Source organism: Gouania willdenowi, chromosome 17, assembly GCF_900634775.1.
Source record: "Gouania willdenowi chromosome 17, fGouWil2.1, whole genome shotgun sequence".
Classification (NCBI taxonomy): domain Eukaryota; kingdom Metazoa; phylum Chordata; class Actinopteri; order Blenniiformes; family Gobiesocidae; genus Gouania; species Gouania willdenowi.
The window spans coordinates 33,335,635-33,353,149 of record NC_041060.1 but is presented as its reverse complement, the minus strand read 5'-3'; the positions used below and the strand labels follow the sequence as shown (position 1 = coordinate 33,353,149).

The following is a 17,515-nucleotide window of genomic DNA, read 5'->3' as shown; positions in this document are numbered from 1 at the left end:
CTGAAACAGTGAGCGAGCAAACACCGTGGTCAGCTCGTGCTTGTTTGGAAACGGACCAACGTGTCCATATTCCAACACATCTGAGCACTTTCGCTTCTAAGCAGAGACTGAGATGGAGTGAAAACAGTGATGTTTTCACTCTCAGATGTGATTTATGTTTGTGTCACGTGGACGTGCAGCCTTCTGTGTCCTATACAGCCAAAAATGTACCGCTAAAGTAAAAGAGTGGATGGAGGAGGATGATAGAGTAGAGATAAGTACAGACATGCTGCTCAAAACTACAGAACAGTTAGAGCCCATAACATTGTACCCAGTGCTTCATCTGTAAATCATCAGGTCCCAGAACACTGGACACGTGTTGTTCCGGCAGTAAGAGAGAGACTAAAATAAAAACGCCTTTTGCTAAATAAAAAAGCCAGTAATATCGCGTGAACACAATCAATTACCCTAAATGTTTAATAAAAGAATGATGAATCGGCGTTTAAGAAGCAAGGACAATCGTCCTTACGGAGAGCATCCGTCTCTCACTTTGAGTGACAACTGTCAAAGCTGCCATGTTTCAGCACCAAGGACAGTGCAAAACTACTACATTTTCAAAACACAAAAACCCACATTAAATATATAAAATTAAATGTTTGCTTACCTAAACTGCCATGGAGAACTTTGTGTCCTCGCAACTTTTTTTTACATATTTCACAGCCGAAGCCTGGCTTGTCTTTCATAAACCTAGAGCAAGGCTCATTTCAAAGCTAAGATGAGCTGCTCATCTTAGCTTTGAAATGAGCCTCTGTCTTAATGTCTATACCAGAACTTTCCTCGTTGTCTCCTCCTCATGTCCCCTGGATAGTTCTACTGTGTCCTGTCTGTTGGAGGAAGGTTCTCCTGCATTAGGTCGGCCCAATCTGTTGTATTTTTTTTCTCCAAATTCCATGTTTTTCACTTAAATTTTTTAAATTCCGTTTTTTTTTTTCTTTTTTTTTCATTAATATTTATCATTTTTTTAAAGAAAATATTAGTTTTGAACTCCTGTGAGGAAACACAATTTAATAAATAAATAATTTAAACAAAAAATGTATGTCAAAAATAAAGTAAGATACAATTAAAAGGTATATATGATGTAGTGACATGGATTATTCTGACTGCTCCTTTTTAATTATTTATAGATCATAGAAAGATGTATGAGAACATAATGTCACCTGATTTCCTCTCAGTGATCAATGGTTTACTGAATTTGAGCAGGTTTACATTTTGATCAACTTAGTTTAAATTAACTTAATTTAAATGATCCTGTCTTCTGTAGCTCTGATGTTCGAATGTGACATTCTAATAACGTTGCTCCAAAATTAGGAATAATTTCCCCTTAAATATAATCATATATTAGTTATTATCAGGTCCTAAAATGTAACCTATGACCCTAAACTGTCCGGAGCACAAGTGTTGGGGATTTCCCGTCATCTAAATGTTGATGTGAAGAGGTTGAAGAATTCTCCGCTGACATCTTCATGATAAAAATTCAACATTTATTATTACATGATGAAAAAGTCAGATACAGACACCATGGCTTGTCCAGAGAGAGCAGGGCCAAAAACAGCTCTGGAGCTCCTCCCAGCAGCAGGTGCCTTTATACTTCAGTGATACGTCACCGACATCTGCTTTTCTTCTTTAACATTAGCTCATACATCAGAGAATAAGGATTCTGCTGTCTAGATTGGAGAAAAACAACCTATCAATAATTCGATAACGGGGCCTATCTGTGCCTGGTGGCCCTCAGGCTTAAATGTAAACCAGCTTAAATGTAAAACAGATGGTTTAGAAGACGTGTTCTAGAAATGTAAGGATATTACTACAGCCATTATTGATACACTGGGCCTCATTCTTTGAAAATATCATGATACACTTACTGAAAAATGAAGGTCTCTCAGGTCTGCTGAGGACATACATGTGTTGAAACTGTTAACCTTAGTTCAAAAGAGTATACATCTTTTAATATCAAAATGTTAAGTACATCAATACACTACAACAGGAAGAAAAAAACAGAAAAGAAGACGAGGAAAACAATGTAAATCTGAGTAATGAAGCCTCGATTGTACTGTATCAGTGTTCTGTTAGGTGGAGAACTTGCTTTAACATGATCTGATAATCATTAAATAACAGTTTTACATTTCTGCAGCTGTAGTCTGGAGAGTCTGAACTGTTACAGATCATTTCTAGAGATTAAAAATACCCAGAAGGTGTTAATATTGGTCTAATATACAGTTTTATCATTTGTCGTATTTAAATCTGACTAGCTAATGTTTTTCCTGTATTTAATATTCAGTCAAAATGCTATTATTCCCTTTCAACGCCTTTATACGTCAGATTTTTAGCCCTTATTCATTGTGTTACAGTTCAAATTGTCTAAAGCTTGTTAATTGTTTTAAAATGTATCACATTATCATTAATAGTCTATAAATTAGCATTCATACATGCCATTTTAAACTACAATTTACTGCCAATCAACATTTTACTGTAATGACAATAAAGTTGCACCTTATCTGATACGTATATCAGAACAAAGAATGTTATATATAATACATGTACAGTAGAAAACGTGGATCTATTAGGGTTTTTTTTTCATATATATTCTATAAATGATCTTTTTAGATAGTAGCTGTAACACTTATTCTCTCTTCAGATGCACTTTTGAGATATTTATGTCCAGCCTCGTCAAAATTTGGACCATCAACAGATGTTTCAGCTTCAGAAATGATTCCCAACATGTGGGTTGCTCTCCCTGCCACAGTGGCTGCTGCTGAAAGAAGCTTTTCATTCAAACTTACCTGAGATCTACCATGATGCAAACTCGTCTCTGTGGACTTTCAATAATAAGCATTAATCACGTGGTTTCCAGTGCGTTGTCAGATGATGATGTCATAGATGACTTTGCTGGGAGAAAATCTAGGAAAGTCCAGTTGTAGTACCAGAGGTGAGGTTTAGTAGGTTATCACACTAGTAGATGCAGTAATAAAAAACACCACTAGATGTCTAAGCCTGTAAAATGCCTTTTTGCACATAGTTTGCAAATAGTTGTATACAAGTATTTTGTACAGGGGTCAAGGAAAAGCTAGGGTGCCACATTGGGTGGAGCCGGCTCTGCAAACACCAGCCATATTTGAATCACACATAGGCCCAAACATTGGTGCAGAACTGAAAGAGGAGCTGATGAATGGAAAGTCCAACGAAGGCCCTGAGGCACAAGATTTCACAAATATGATGTTTGAGAAAATATAATAAAAACAGTTAGACATTGTTCATTTCTTTACATTCAAAACACTGCCACACACTGTCTAACTTTTGCAGTCACTTTTGTTAGTCTTCATTAGGAATTTGTTATATCGTATTGTTCTTTTGCTCTGCTTGTGGTGGATTTAAAGTCAATTGAACTTTTCATTGATGTTTCTGTCAGAAAAGGTTGGTCACAGTATGACAGTGTATTCACGAAGAATGGAACAAAGATTAGTCTGAATAGAGAAAGGCTAATGGGCAACCTTTATCACAGCGGGGCCACAAAAATGCATCTGATCTGAGGGCCACATGATCAATATTCATGTCAGAGTTTAGAATAAAGATTAATCTGAGCATTAAAGGTGCAGTCCGCAACACTCAAATCACCCCCCCCCCCCCCCCCCCCCACTGCTCTCTTTACCTGCCTCCAAACTTTCCAAAGTCCCTCCCTCAGAGGAGCTAACAAACTAACGTTAGTCCGACAGCAACATCACAGTAATATAACATGCTCTGTTAAAAGCATATTACTGCAGCGCTTCTTTATCTCTTAATGTGCACACACCTCAGCAGCAGCAGCAACAACACAGTGTCACTTACAGCAGCCCAAACGGAGGCTGCTGCACACACACACAAACAACACATACACTACAGAGTTCCAGTGTAACAATTACAAATCAAACATAATGTAAATCAAGCAGCAATAACTACCTTTCAAGCAGAAAAGTCCAGTGAGTTGGTCCTCCAGACCATACACTGCAAAAAAGACGAGCCCAGGAAAGGGGCGGGGCCTGTGAGCAACAGCTGTCAGACAGGCCATAATCACAATCCTGGCTCTGATTGGTTCTCTTTGCTCGGTTGAGGTGTATTCTGGCAATCTGCCAAAGGCTGCAGGCGCAGCAGGGGGCGGGGCTCAATGAGTCTGTTTTTTTCACACAAACTACTAGTTTGATGTAAAGCTGTCCTTACATAGTGACAGCTTTAGCAAATATGACAAAAAGTCACTTTTATAAGAGTTGCAGACTGCACCTTTAATACAGGAAAGAATCAAAGGGTTTGTGTGTTTTTGATTGTCATTTGGTGTATTTTCTGTCAGTTTTGTGTTTATTGGGGTCATTTTGTGCGTTGACTTCGGGGGCTGTCTAAAATTATACAAGGAGCCACATGTGGCCCCCAGGCAACCAGTGTCCCATGTATGCTCTACATTCAGTAACTAAGACAATTTAACATTTTTTCTGCAAAGTGGTTGAAACTGACGAAATGCATTTTCGTCAATTAGTAAAAATGTTGATGTGAATTCATGAAAACACAAAAACTACATGTCCAATAGGTGGGTGTGGTGGTAGAGCTTTGCTGCCATCTGCTGGTAAGTTATGGGCACTGGTTATTAAAACTACAGCCGCTACAAATAAGGAATTGTAAATTATTTATTCCATTCATCCCGCTTGTTCCTGTTTTCCAGGATCGTGGGTTAATTTAATTTATTTAACAATAATTGTGACAGAAAAAAAAACTAGTGGCAAGATGGTGGGAAGGAATTTTATAGGGATGGCAACATGTGGCAGACATGATGGTCCTGTACTACGAAGCTATAGATTTCCTCTTATCTCCTATATAAATTGTACTGAAGTACAAGTAAGTCATACTTAAAATACTCAAGTACAAGTAAAAAGTAGCTCAATTTAAAAGTACTCAAAGTAAAAGTTACTAGTTACTTTCTCCCCCCATGTTTATTTTTGGTTATAAATCTTTCCACGGTTCAATTACATACAATAAACATCTATATAATAAAGTATATATACTATATACACTAAAATGTATGTATAAACTTAAAGAGGAAGAGACCAAATCATGCATGATTGAAACATGATTTATTTTCCACAAAGGTATTTGTATTTTTTTTTTTTTTTTAAAAAAAAAAAAGGTTGTCAAAAATAAGACAACACCAATTAATTAAATTCAAAAATTAAATACATTTTCAGGCTCTAAGCATAGATACATTTATGAACTCTAAAACTCAGAAAATAACCTTCATTCAATGCTGTTTTGCATTACGTTTAATCTGATTGGTTGATTCTGTATTTTTGCATGTTGTGGACATTTTGTGCATTTTTGCTATTGTTTTGGGTAATTTCTTTATTTTTGCATGTTATTGTGGACATTTTGGATATTTTTGTTATGGTTTTGTGTAGTTTTTTATACTTTTGCATATCAATGTGGACATGTGCATTTTTGCCATCATTCTTTGTATTTTTCTATATTTTTGCATGTCCTTGTAGACATTTTGTGTATTTTGGATTTCATTTTGTGTATTTTTTAAATCATTTTTGCATGTTATTCTGGACATTTTGCACATTTTTGCATGTTAATGTAGATATTTTGAGTATCTTTGAGTATCTATGTTTTGCGTACTTTTCTTTGTTTTTGCATGTTATTGCGAATTTTGTTATCGTTTTGTGTATTTTTTCTATACTTCTGCATGATATTGTGAACATTTTGTGTATTTTTGCAATCGTTTTGTGTATTTTTGTGATTGTTTTGTTTATTTTTCTATATTTGTGTATGTTATTTTACACATGCTGTGTATGTTTGCAATCGTTTGTGTATTTTTCTATATTTTTGCCATCGTTATGTGTCTTATTCTTTCATTATTTGCCTTCATTTTAGGGACCGCACAGAATTAGACAGAGGGCCGCGTGTGGCCCCCGGCCCTCCTGTTGTAGACGGACATCTCTAATATATTTCTATGGTTTACACTTTGCATGGCCACGCTCCGCCCACAATCGAGGCCCCGCCCCTTTGCGCGAGGCCGCTGCGGGTCAAACAGGAACAACATGGCGCCCAAAGCAGCGCTAATGTCTGGTCCAGTCGTTCTCTGAAAGACTGCTTAGCCACCAGGATGAACCTCTGCGCCCAGTACCTCAGGTAGGCTTCAGATGCTTTTCTGTCTCGAGCTGGTTCGAGCCTGTTGGTTAAACGATATGTGTGTTTTTGAGCTAAGGAGCTAGCTCCCCCTTAGCTAATGTTGATGCTAGCTGACTAGCTCACTTTCACGGAGCGTCATATTCCCCGGATGTGGCATTTATGTGTTTTTTTTAACTGATATAATTTAGACACCTGTCCCCAATGATAAAAGCAACATCGGTGTCTCTTTATGTTGGAATTTTAATGTGAAAATGAGCGGTTTGTGTTGTGTTAGCTTTAGCTCACTGTTAGCGTCTGTCACAGTAGCTGTAGCTCTCTACATTTATACAACATCTATGGGAAACTGGAATCTTTTACACCCGATTGAAGTTGAAAGGGTTTGTTTGTTTGTTTGATTGATTGATTGATTGATTGATTATTCCGAGTTCAATGTACATTACATATACACATGATTCTTTTCAAATGAACATACTTTCATGTATACATGAACTCGAAAAGGAGTGGGAGGAGGTAAAGTTATAAATTCCCACCCCTGTAATTGTCATAATTCATATCAGTGGTTGCTTCCTTTCACAAAACAGTTATCATATCAGATAAACAGTTTACGTGCAAGAAAAATACATATGCACATACTTATATATATATATATGTATGTATGTACACACACACATACAAAAGGATATGTTATCTACAGTGGTAGTACTTTAGTAGATCACAAGCTCTTATATGTCACAGTTTTATTTATTTATTTTTAAAAGTATATTCTTATCATTCATATACTAAGAACACCTACATTGTTCAACCAGATACACCCTTTACCTTTATAGTCTGTATATATGTGTGTGTGTGTGTGTGTGTGTATATATATATATATATATATATATATATATATATATATATATATATTAGTCACAAAAATCACCGCTATTGTTATAGTTTAGCATCATCAAGGACAATGATCTTTTTAGCACTGTTATTGCCTTTTTTAATTATTATTATTTCTCTTCTTTTACAATTTTTTTTTTTTTTTAGATATACTTCCTGCAAATTTTACTTTCGGTAATCAATATTCCTCCTCATTTCTGTACTCTGACAACATATTACCTTTATATTTCTTTTTAAACTTATAAATATTTACAGTGAGCTTGTGTTGGCAGTGATGTTGATAGGTTTTCAATGTAGTGAGTCACCTGGACCCACAGGTGGTGATTTGAGTGGGTCCATGGGAAATTCAATGGGACCCCAATAAAAAAAAAAAAAAAATTCTTAAATTGTAGTGTTAAACTCTCTTAATGGTGGTATATGTCTATAATTAGCAGATATATTCATGTATGTTCAAAATGTATCTGAAATGAAACAAATACAATTCCAAATCTGAAAAGTTTATTCCACAACTGTCACAGTAACAGGTTATATTGCACTTCTGTAGCAACATAAAAGGCACCAAAATAAATTACAAAAATTCAAAGGAAAACAAAATGGTGTCTGTTGTACAAAAATAAATTATCAATAAAAGTGCTGATTTTAACACAAATTTCATCACCAGTGTCAAAAAATAAATTGTCACCAAAATAAGACCAGAATCTTCTTGTCAGAAGATCAACTAAATCAAATGAATCAATCACTATGAAACTTATATCACACAAATTTAACTTAACTAACAATGCAAAGTCTGTTGGGAAAAATAAAATGATGCAGATATGTTTGTGATAAGCAGCTAGTTGTTGTTGTAAACTAAACTAAACTAGCATGTACTCAAGGGGATCCTGTCTTCGCTGAGTTAATGTGTAACGGACGGCTAGGTTTCTTTTGCTAGTTACTGTGATTTTAAACATCAGTTGTGATCACAATGTATCATGCCAAGCAAACATCACTGCTTACAAATAAGAAGTTTGTATCTTTCTTTGACCTAGGGCCATATAAAATCTGTTTTATTTTTTTTTCTAAATTCCACTCCTGTGAGGAAACAAAATAAATACTAATAAATAAAATAAAAAACAACTCCTAATTAAACAAATTTTTGTCAAAAATAAAGTAAGATACAATTGAAAGGTAGATGTAACATGGATTATTCTGACTGCTCCTTTTTAATTATTTACGTCATATAAAGATGTATGAGAACAGCATTAATGTCACCCAATTTCCTCTCAGGGATCAATGATTTATTGAATCTGAGCAGGTTTATTTATGAAGTTTTGATCAACTTAGTTTAAATTAACCAAATTTAAATGATTCTATCTTCTGTAGCTCTGATGAGAAGTTGTTAGAATGTAACATTCTAATAACGTTGCTCCAACTGACTTTTATTTTGTAAACCGGAAGTTCCCACTGAAACGTTTGTACTTGAGGTAGTTAGCTGACTGTGAATGTTTACCTATAAACACGGACAAAAGGCTGGAATAAAAAGATCTAAAAGAAAACACTGAGTTATTCTTAGGTAACCAGACACAACAGTTCGAACACTGAGCAGGGGAAGATGATCAAAGCTGATCACGTTTTCACGGAGCACCGCTGCGCTACACGAAAAACCGACAGAGCTTTCAGGGGGGAGGGCGGTGCACTTAATAAGTGATCCCAGGAAACATTTTGAAATGAAATCCGCGTTAACTTGCTAGTTGTTGTAGCAGCTAAACTAGCATGTACTCAATGGGATCACGTCTGCGCTGAGTTCATGCGTAAAGGGGTCCGCTGATGGCTAGGTTTCTTTTGCTAGTTACTGTGATTTTAAACAGAAGTTGTTTTTCACAATGTGTTGTTTTTCATGGGAAAAATTAGGTGCATCCCTGGGACGCATGGATAGTGGATTTACTGCGTCCTTTTAGATTTTTATGCGTCAGGGACGCCGGACGCGTACCTAGCAACATCACTGGTTGGTAGTGAACTGGTTGAGTACAGGTGATGTGTGGTTAGAGGAAATAGCTCCACTAGTGGTGGACCTGTAGTGTGTTTATTATTATGATTCTCTGTTATTGCTGATGAGAAGCTGTTCTATGTTTAACCTGTTGTTGTTGTTTGTCCTGGAGCAGACAGGCAGAGGCCCTGAAGGCTGACATGACAGGTACGTTAGTCCATCACATTCACTGCATTATCTAGACACTGTTTAGTTCTTTAATCAGTTATCACATTATGTGGGATTTTTCAGTGGGATTACACACGCACACACACACACACGCACACCTTTGTTTTCTACACTAGTTATGGTTCATGCATCTCTAACTTTAACCCAGCGATACAGAAAACAAATATCACCTGGGTTAGGGTTAACCGGCTCAATACCAGAAATTAACTTTACATTAAATGATTTTTTTTCCCCCATAAGATTTAAAGTATTATTATTTTATATTATTTATTATAGTATATGTATATATACATATATATATATATATATATATATGTTTTATTATTATGTTTATGTTAATCAAAATCAGAACTTCACATTAAACGTTTTTCCCCCCGTAAGATTTTATTTTACAAACTCTCACTGATCGGAGTATATAGAAGTTAAACAAACTATATTTGTGTATTTTAAAAGCTTAAATTCTGATGAGAAATGGCTGCTGCAGGTGAGAGACTTTACCAATGTTACACATTTGAAAATTATTTTTATTCTGCTTTTAATATATTGAACATTTTATTTCTTGAAAAAAACAGTTCATTGTTTTATGTAGATGATACAGTTTTGAACAGTTTGAGAGTCTTTCAGAGCCTATAGTGTGTGTGTGTACATACAGTATAATACATAAAATAAGAGTGTTTGATTTCAATTTTCAAAGAATGGATGTGATATAGCAGGATAATAAAAATAATACTAAATAAATAAAAGCATATTTGATAATCTTCTCATGAAAGATACTCATGTTCAAACAGGGTAAGAACAAGTGTAAAACTTTTCTAGTCCTACCACACACACACACACACACACACACACACACACACACACACACACACACACACACACACACACACACACACACACACACACACACACACACACACAACACACACACACACACACACACACACACACACACACACCACACACACACACACACACACACACACACACACACTCTTCTGCCCTGAAACAGACAGAAGTCTGATATGAAAGCAAAATTAAAAGAGCGCATAGCTCTTCTGCTCTTTTAACATGCTCAGGCTGAATAAACAAAACAAGCACACACACACTAACAGCAGACGTTGCCTTCTCTTTCAGAGAAGAAGTCCAGTGCTGTGCTCCAACCAGTGGGCGTGCACTGTAGCTGTTCCCACTCAACGTTCTTGACGCTTAGGAACGCTTCCATCTTGCAAATTGCAAAGCTTGTCCCGTCCATTCTTTTTACCGTCTATGGCTCCAACCACAAATTTTTTTTCATTCGCTAATAGGGGTGTGTATTGCCTGGCATCTGGCGATACAATTTGTATCACGATACGATGCAATATATCCCGATATTGAAGTATAAGGCAATCATTGGGATTTTTTTTTTTTAAATATATATGACTTAAGAAACAACTAATCTGTAAATGTGTACACCTTCATGAGAACATTATGTATGAAATTTGAAATATTTGCATATTTTACACTCAAAACATTGGCTTTTACCTACCATGTACCAACAACCTAAAATAAAAAATAACATACAATCTGCCTGTGGCTTTTAAACCAACTTTGACTTTAGTGCAACATGTTTTAGTGCAACTTAACTGAGGTTTATGTCTAGAACAACAAATAAATGCAGAAAGGTAGTAGTTTCTTTTTAGATTTTATTGAAAAAACACAAGCTGGTCAACATGCTCAGGTTTCAGCACTTCTTTGTGCAGTTACAATGTCTCCTGTAGTGGAAAAGACTTTCCTGGTTAAATAAAGGTAAAAAAAACAAATCGATATGGATGCATTTTGCGACGTAATATCACGATATATTGCTGAATTGATGTAAATGAGACAATAAAACAATGCAGTCGGAGCATCTACAGAAAGTTTCATCACAACAATGACGTCATTGATCGGATCGGCGGATTATAACATTACAGCCAATCACATTAGTTACATAGAGTGCAAAATGTTGGTTGATTTGATATAGCCGATCAGATCAGTGTAAAACCTAGTGAGAATGGTGATGATTCGTCTAACTCTCATCATGCTACGCTAGCCCTAGCCGCAGTATTGGATCACGTATCTTTTCCAAATGAACTAACAAGTGTATACACTGTTACATTTGATCTTTACAATGTTTTTTCTTTTATTTACGTTATTTGCAATTGAGATTAATTAGTGCTGTCAATAGATGAAAAAAAGTGAGCAATTAATTATGCTCTGTAATTAATTGAATGGATTAATCTCTTTTTAATTTCACCTAAAAATTTCTGAGAAACGCCCTCAATTTGAGGTATTTTCATTTAAATTAATGACATTATTTTGGCAGATTAAAAGATTGATATAAAACAAAGTGGCTTTATAAAGTCATAATTGTTTTTAACAGACTTGTATCCATTTACATTCCTCTGTATGTGAGACTAGTCCCAAGGGCTGCTGACACCTTTAGTTTAGACCATTGCTTCTCAAATGGGGGTACGCAATGTCACTACAGGGGGTGCTTGAGAGAGTGAAGAATGAACAAATACAGTGTCAGTCTTAGTCCCATCCCAGGCATGAGATGACAGTAATGATAAAAACTATCGAAATAAATCTTTTCAGAAGCTACTAAATCAGTGTTTTTCAACCTTGGTTGTGTAGCCCCATTTGGGGTCGTCTGGAGTTTAAGTGGGGTTGCCTGAAATTTCAGAAGAAGTAAAATAGATTTTATTTCTAAACCAGTGGTTCTCAAACTTTTTTGACCCAAGTACCCCTTTTTCTCTTACTTCTCAATCCAAGTTCCTTTTTGGATCGTGTCCTTATTATAATATCAAGAATTTCTGCTGACCCAAATTACATTTTTTTCCTAGAATTAGTTTTTAATCATGTCTGAGCTCAGATTATTTAACTAGATTTATATTTCACAATTGAAAGTATAGAAATATAGTTGTTTAAGATTGTGTTTTTTGAATAATAATAAAAAAAGATAATAAAATTATTTAGACCATCAGGGGTTATTAATGTGTATTTTTGTTAATCTCCAAATAATAGAAAATACAAATGGAACTAGGCAAGACCTGTATTCACAAGGCAAATATGTGTTTGGCAATTGAAAATTGTCAAAAATGACAAGTTTGTTCTTTTTAATGAATAAAATTGAAAGTAATGATGCAGGAAAAACAGAAGACTGACTTTGACCTTCAATATGACCTTGAGGAAATGTTGTTTAATGGTCCCATTCTGACCACTGTATCTCAATTTGTGGCCAAGTTATAGGGGTTTTTTTTTGGGGACATCATCCATTTTGACCCCTACCGATCTTTTTACTGGTAGGTCGTACAGCTTCGGTCCAATTAATTAAAATACTCCACTTGAGATGAGCTTTTCATAAATGTAAGCATCAAACTTGTACGATAAATATTCGTAGAGACACTTGACGCGAACTTGACCATGACATTTTGGCTCCAAAAAAAAAGGTTGACTGCTCATCTTTGACATTGTCTCTATGAGATGACATATGTGTCATTAGTGCTGCATTAATAGTCTGGGAGGAGTTCCAGGACTAAGGAGTTGCAGAAGAAAAATAATAATAAAAATAACTCCTACAAGAACAATGTATTTTACAATTTTCAATTGTAAAATACAATAAAACATCAGTTCCACATGTAGTGTTATAAGTTAGCACATCAAAAATCGTAAAAACACTTTTCTGAGCATTACAATTATTAACACCAAACAGTCCTTTTTCTTTCCTTCAGATTATACTTTTTATGTCAGTCATGGACTTATTCATTTTGACTCTGAACTCTGTCATCTTGTCCAGTGTTGATTGGAGAAACAGCGTGCTCTTAGCATGTTGGAGTTAGCGCTGTCCAAGTGCTAGCTGCTACATGTTTAGCATTGAGGTGCTGGTCGCTACATGTTTAGCATTGCGGTGCTTGCTGCTATATGTTTAGCATTGGTAGTGGGGGCTGCAAAGCTCTGGGGATCCACAAACTCTTTCTTGCACAATTGTCATATAACTGGGCTTTTGTTTTCCACCTGGTGTTTTTATATAAACTATAGAATAACACCAACGAAATCACAACAGTTTTTTGTCTTTTGTATAAAAAAAAGCAATTAACTTCGTTATATTTCTGTAATGAATTAATCGCAATGAAGTCCCCACCCTGGATTAATACACTAATTCATTGTTCTTGTTGTGACGTCAGTGATTATTCTTTGTTAATACTAATATTTGCCCCCGTAGGTGATTTTTGTTAATATATTTTTTTACTACCACCATCTATGAGTGAATAATGTCAAAGTTTTTTATATGCGTTGGTTCTACTGATATATTGTTGTGTCACTGCTCTGAACAACATTAGTAATTTATTGAATGTAGAGCTAAATACTTTGTGATTAACCTGTTTCTGGCTCAGGAGTAACCTCTGACATGTTTGTGTGTGTGTGTGTGTGTGTAGATTCTAAGCTGGGGGCAGCAGAGGTATGGACCTCTCGTCAGGCCCTTCAGGACCTGTACCAGAAGATGCTGGTCACAGATTTGGAATACGCACTGGACAAGAAGGTGGAGCAAGACCTGTAAGGTTCTCCTCTGTAGCTCTTCAAGGCCTTGTGTTTATTTTTGTTTCACTCCGAGTTATATTGTTTACATGTAGAAGCACCACAATCTGTGTCAGTGTCACTACTAGGGTACAGTAAAAATAATGGTTAAAAAAACCCTTTGTAAATTGTGTTTCATCCTTTTTGTCTCGTTTAGGGCTCCGATTTTAAATAGTTCAATAGGTTTGTTTTACTGGTGAATCCCTTGTCAAATAGTCTGAGTAATGTAACCCTTACAAAAAACAAACCAACCTATAAAATAATGACAGTGATATTACATATTTATTTGCAAATTAGCAGCAGGTCTAAACTCTTAAATTCCCTCTTAGCCTCAAACCATTTCTTTACATACTGTTCCCCTCATCATAAATACATTGAAAATAATTAATAAATATATTCATAATATATATAACAATCAAAAAAGTCTTTTTGTGCATTTTTGTTGTAGTTTTCTGTGTTTGTGTTTTCTATATTTCTGTTTAACAGTTGCATATTTTTAATAATTTTTTGAGTATTTTATGTCAATTTGAGTATTTTTGTCATTTTGCATTTTTGGAGTCTTTTTTTTAGTATTTTTGTTATCCTCTTGTGTATTTTTGTTGTCGTTTTGTATGTTATTTTGCAATTTTGAATGTTTTATGGAGTCATTTTGTGTATTTGTGATATTTTTTTGTGGATTCTGAGATTAATTTTGTGCATTTACTTTTGGGGGCCGCACAAATTCAATTGAGGGCCAAATGTGGCCCCCGGGCCATTGTCTTAAACAGATTGTGTGATACATTTTGTATTTCTGTTCGGGGTCCGAACAGCAGTACAGTTCCACTGATGGTGACGTCCAATGACGCTAGTGCGCGTTCACAGCGGCTTGGAGAGGCATCCTAATAACCCCGGAAATAAATAAAGATAGAGAAGACGACAAAAGAAGACACGTTCAGTGGACTAAACTACTGTTTGGTTCCACAGATGTATGCAGAGGCATGTGCGCAGGTCATGCAGTAAACGGTCAATGAACAGCGATTAAATAAATGCCCATGTCACAGAGTGTAAATCGGGCCGCATTTTCTCATCCTAGTTCAACCCAACCGTGAAAAGTTCATTTTTTTCTCAAAGAAATTACATACAGTATGTACGTTTGTTAATAAAGTCGGTGCTAACCACTAAAACAAACAACTGTTAAAGTCAACATCAGTTTAGAGGTTGAACGATATGTGATTTTCAAAGGCCAATACCGATTTAAAAAAACAAATATCATTCGATGGCTGATATCTGAAGCAGATTTTGGAAGCCAATATACTTTTTTCTTTTAAAGCACATTGATTATGAAAGACAATTGAAACACTCATATGATATAAATGTCAGTGACGTGCCGTGACCACTAGGGTTGGGTAAGCACGTTGCAAATCGAGACCACAGACAATATGACAATTTCATATGTTTCTGCTGTCAAGTGTTAATTCAATTCTAATCAATTTTATTTGTATGAAGCAATTTCCAACAGTCATCTCAATGCGCTTATCAAAATGTAAAATTCATAATAAGAAAGAAAAAACCCAATAAGATCCACATGAACAAGCATTTAGCCATCTAACAAAATCAACATCATAAACACCATTAAAGAAACATAAACAATTATTTAATATAGCCTCCATACTCTCCAACAAGATATATCTCATGACACGGCAGCACATCTGTTGTTTGTGTTGGAAACACAGAAACACAGAGAAAATGACAACTTAGAACATCCTCAGTGAGGAGCATCCACAAAGCCAATCCTTCCTTTTGTTCCATTCACTGTGAAAAGTATGAAACATGTTCTGACCTTACCTTTGCTGAAGATCTGGTAGCTCAGGTGTTGGTCTCCATCTTTTAAAAGCTGTCGTTTTTCCTCAAAACAAAGTTTCTCTATCGTCTCTAGCGCTGTCACCCGCCCACTAGTTAAAGAACGTAGCAGCAGCAGTCACGTGTCATCTATTCACTAATGTGCTGTGAACTTACGTATAGCATTTAGCATAGCGCAGTTACGTGTAAAGGCCGCTCTCTACGCTGCCTTTACACATAAATTGATGTCACATTGGGGACCTGACTGTGCATGCGCAAACACATAATATCACGCAATGAGAACGGAGGCAGAAGAGCGACGTGCCTTTGGAAGGGGGCGTGGCCTCCCTCTTCCTTACAGCGGAGCGGAAAAAAAAAAAAAAAAGACTGTGCAGCTGTTCCAGGAAACAGCGCTGTTTAGTAATTTGGGCTATGAAACGCACAAAATGGGGACACTTTCAAACTTATTGGTACTGTAGGCTATTGGAAATGGAAAAATAAATAATTTACAATTTAAAAAAAAAAAAATTGCCTACCCTGACGGCACGTCACTGATAAATGTATATATTAGAAATCAAATACACCAATAGAACTCTTAACATTTATTGAACTTTAAATATACCTGTACACAACCAAGTAAAACAAAAAGTACAGGGCGGCTAATTAGCAGTAAAGCACTCACTCCTTCCCTCTGTTCACTGTCACCACCTTTGTATCACCATTACATCACATCTCACTTTAAAATAATCAACTCTTCCTCACCCTTTTCATTTCCTACCTTGAGTCTCTCCTCCCTGTTCCCTTCCCCCTCTCTTGTTATATCTTCCCTATAATAAAGTGTTTCCTTCCTTAGGGAGGGCGTTTTTTTTTTTTTTTATTTGGCTGATGGCCGATCTTGAAAAAAGTCGATATATCGGTCGACTTCTACATCAGATCAGCGCACGGGTAACAAAACGAAAGTGAAACCCAAACGAGAGACATATCAGAACTATTTACATAATCCATCTATCAAAGATAAAGATAATCCATGTTATTGTGCAGAAAAAAGAATGTTTCAACGATGTATTCCTTTATATTTGTCCTCTGTTCCATTCTCCTTGCCCCGCGGATCAGCTGTGGCTGCTGCAGCAGGAAAGGCAGAAGCCACTATGTGACCGAACCCAACCACCAGTTGTAGCACCCCGACCCGTCCGGTGTCGTCGGGGTTTTGTCGTGTGTCCATCCTCTATCCACAGTATCAGCTGTGCACCGGTGATAAACAAACATTTGATGTGCGCTCCCACAGTGGCTTGGCTGATAGCTGCAGTTACACTAACCACCGTGGTGTCACTATGGAGTCTGAGTTATACATCCTGCCCTATGCTCCTTTAAGTCCGGATTAACTTAGACAGAAATGGCGGTAAATAAAATTAAAGCCAAGAGAAATAGAGATGTTCTATGGTGGCCTTTTGCCGATTTCTAATATTGTCCAATGCTTTATTTTCAAGAAGAACCAATACAGATATATATATATACACACACACACACAGATTTAGAAGACATTCGTTTTGGAATCTTCCAAAATACCAGTTTAAAGAAGTCTATTTTTTTTTTATGGACTTGAAGGAGAGCATGTTGATGGTGATCTATTGATTTTTTTTTTTTTTTTTGGTTCCTTAATTTCTTTGCACCGCTTTAGGTGGAATCATGCGTTTAAGAACCAGATCACCACGCTGCAGAGCCAGGCAAAGAACCGAGCCAACCCAAACCGCAGTGAGGTCCAAGCCAATCTGTCACTGTTCCTGGAGGCGGCGAGTGGCTTTTACACACAGGTCAGAACATTTGCTTCAACAGGAGCTC

At 36.2% G+C, this 17,515-nt stretch overlaps 1 protein-coding gene across 2 annotated transcripts in view; it reads left to right on the top strand.

Annotated features, from left to right (window-relative positions):
• The first annotated feature begins 6,058 nt into the window (after positions 1-6,058).
• Positions 6,059-17,515, top strand: part of smg7 (SMG7 nonsense mediated mRNA decay factor) — a 54,796-nt gene continuing 43,339 nt past the window's right edge. For both annotated transcript variants that reach the window (XM_028472957.1, XM_028472958.1), the window contains exons 1-4: positions 6,059-6,186; positions 9,213-9,244; positions 13,720-13,837; positions 17,355-17,487. In XM_028472957.1, coding sequence (XP_028328758.1) covers positions 6,161-6,186; positions 9,213-9,244; positions 13,720-13,837; positions 17,355-17,487 — 309 coding nt within the window. In that variant the 5' untranslated portion in view covers positions 6,059-6,160. The remainder of the gene's footprint in view (positions 6,187-9,212; positions 9,245-13,719; positions 13,838-17,354; positions 17,488-17,515) is intronic.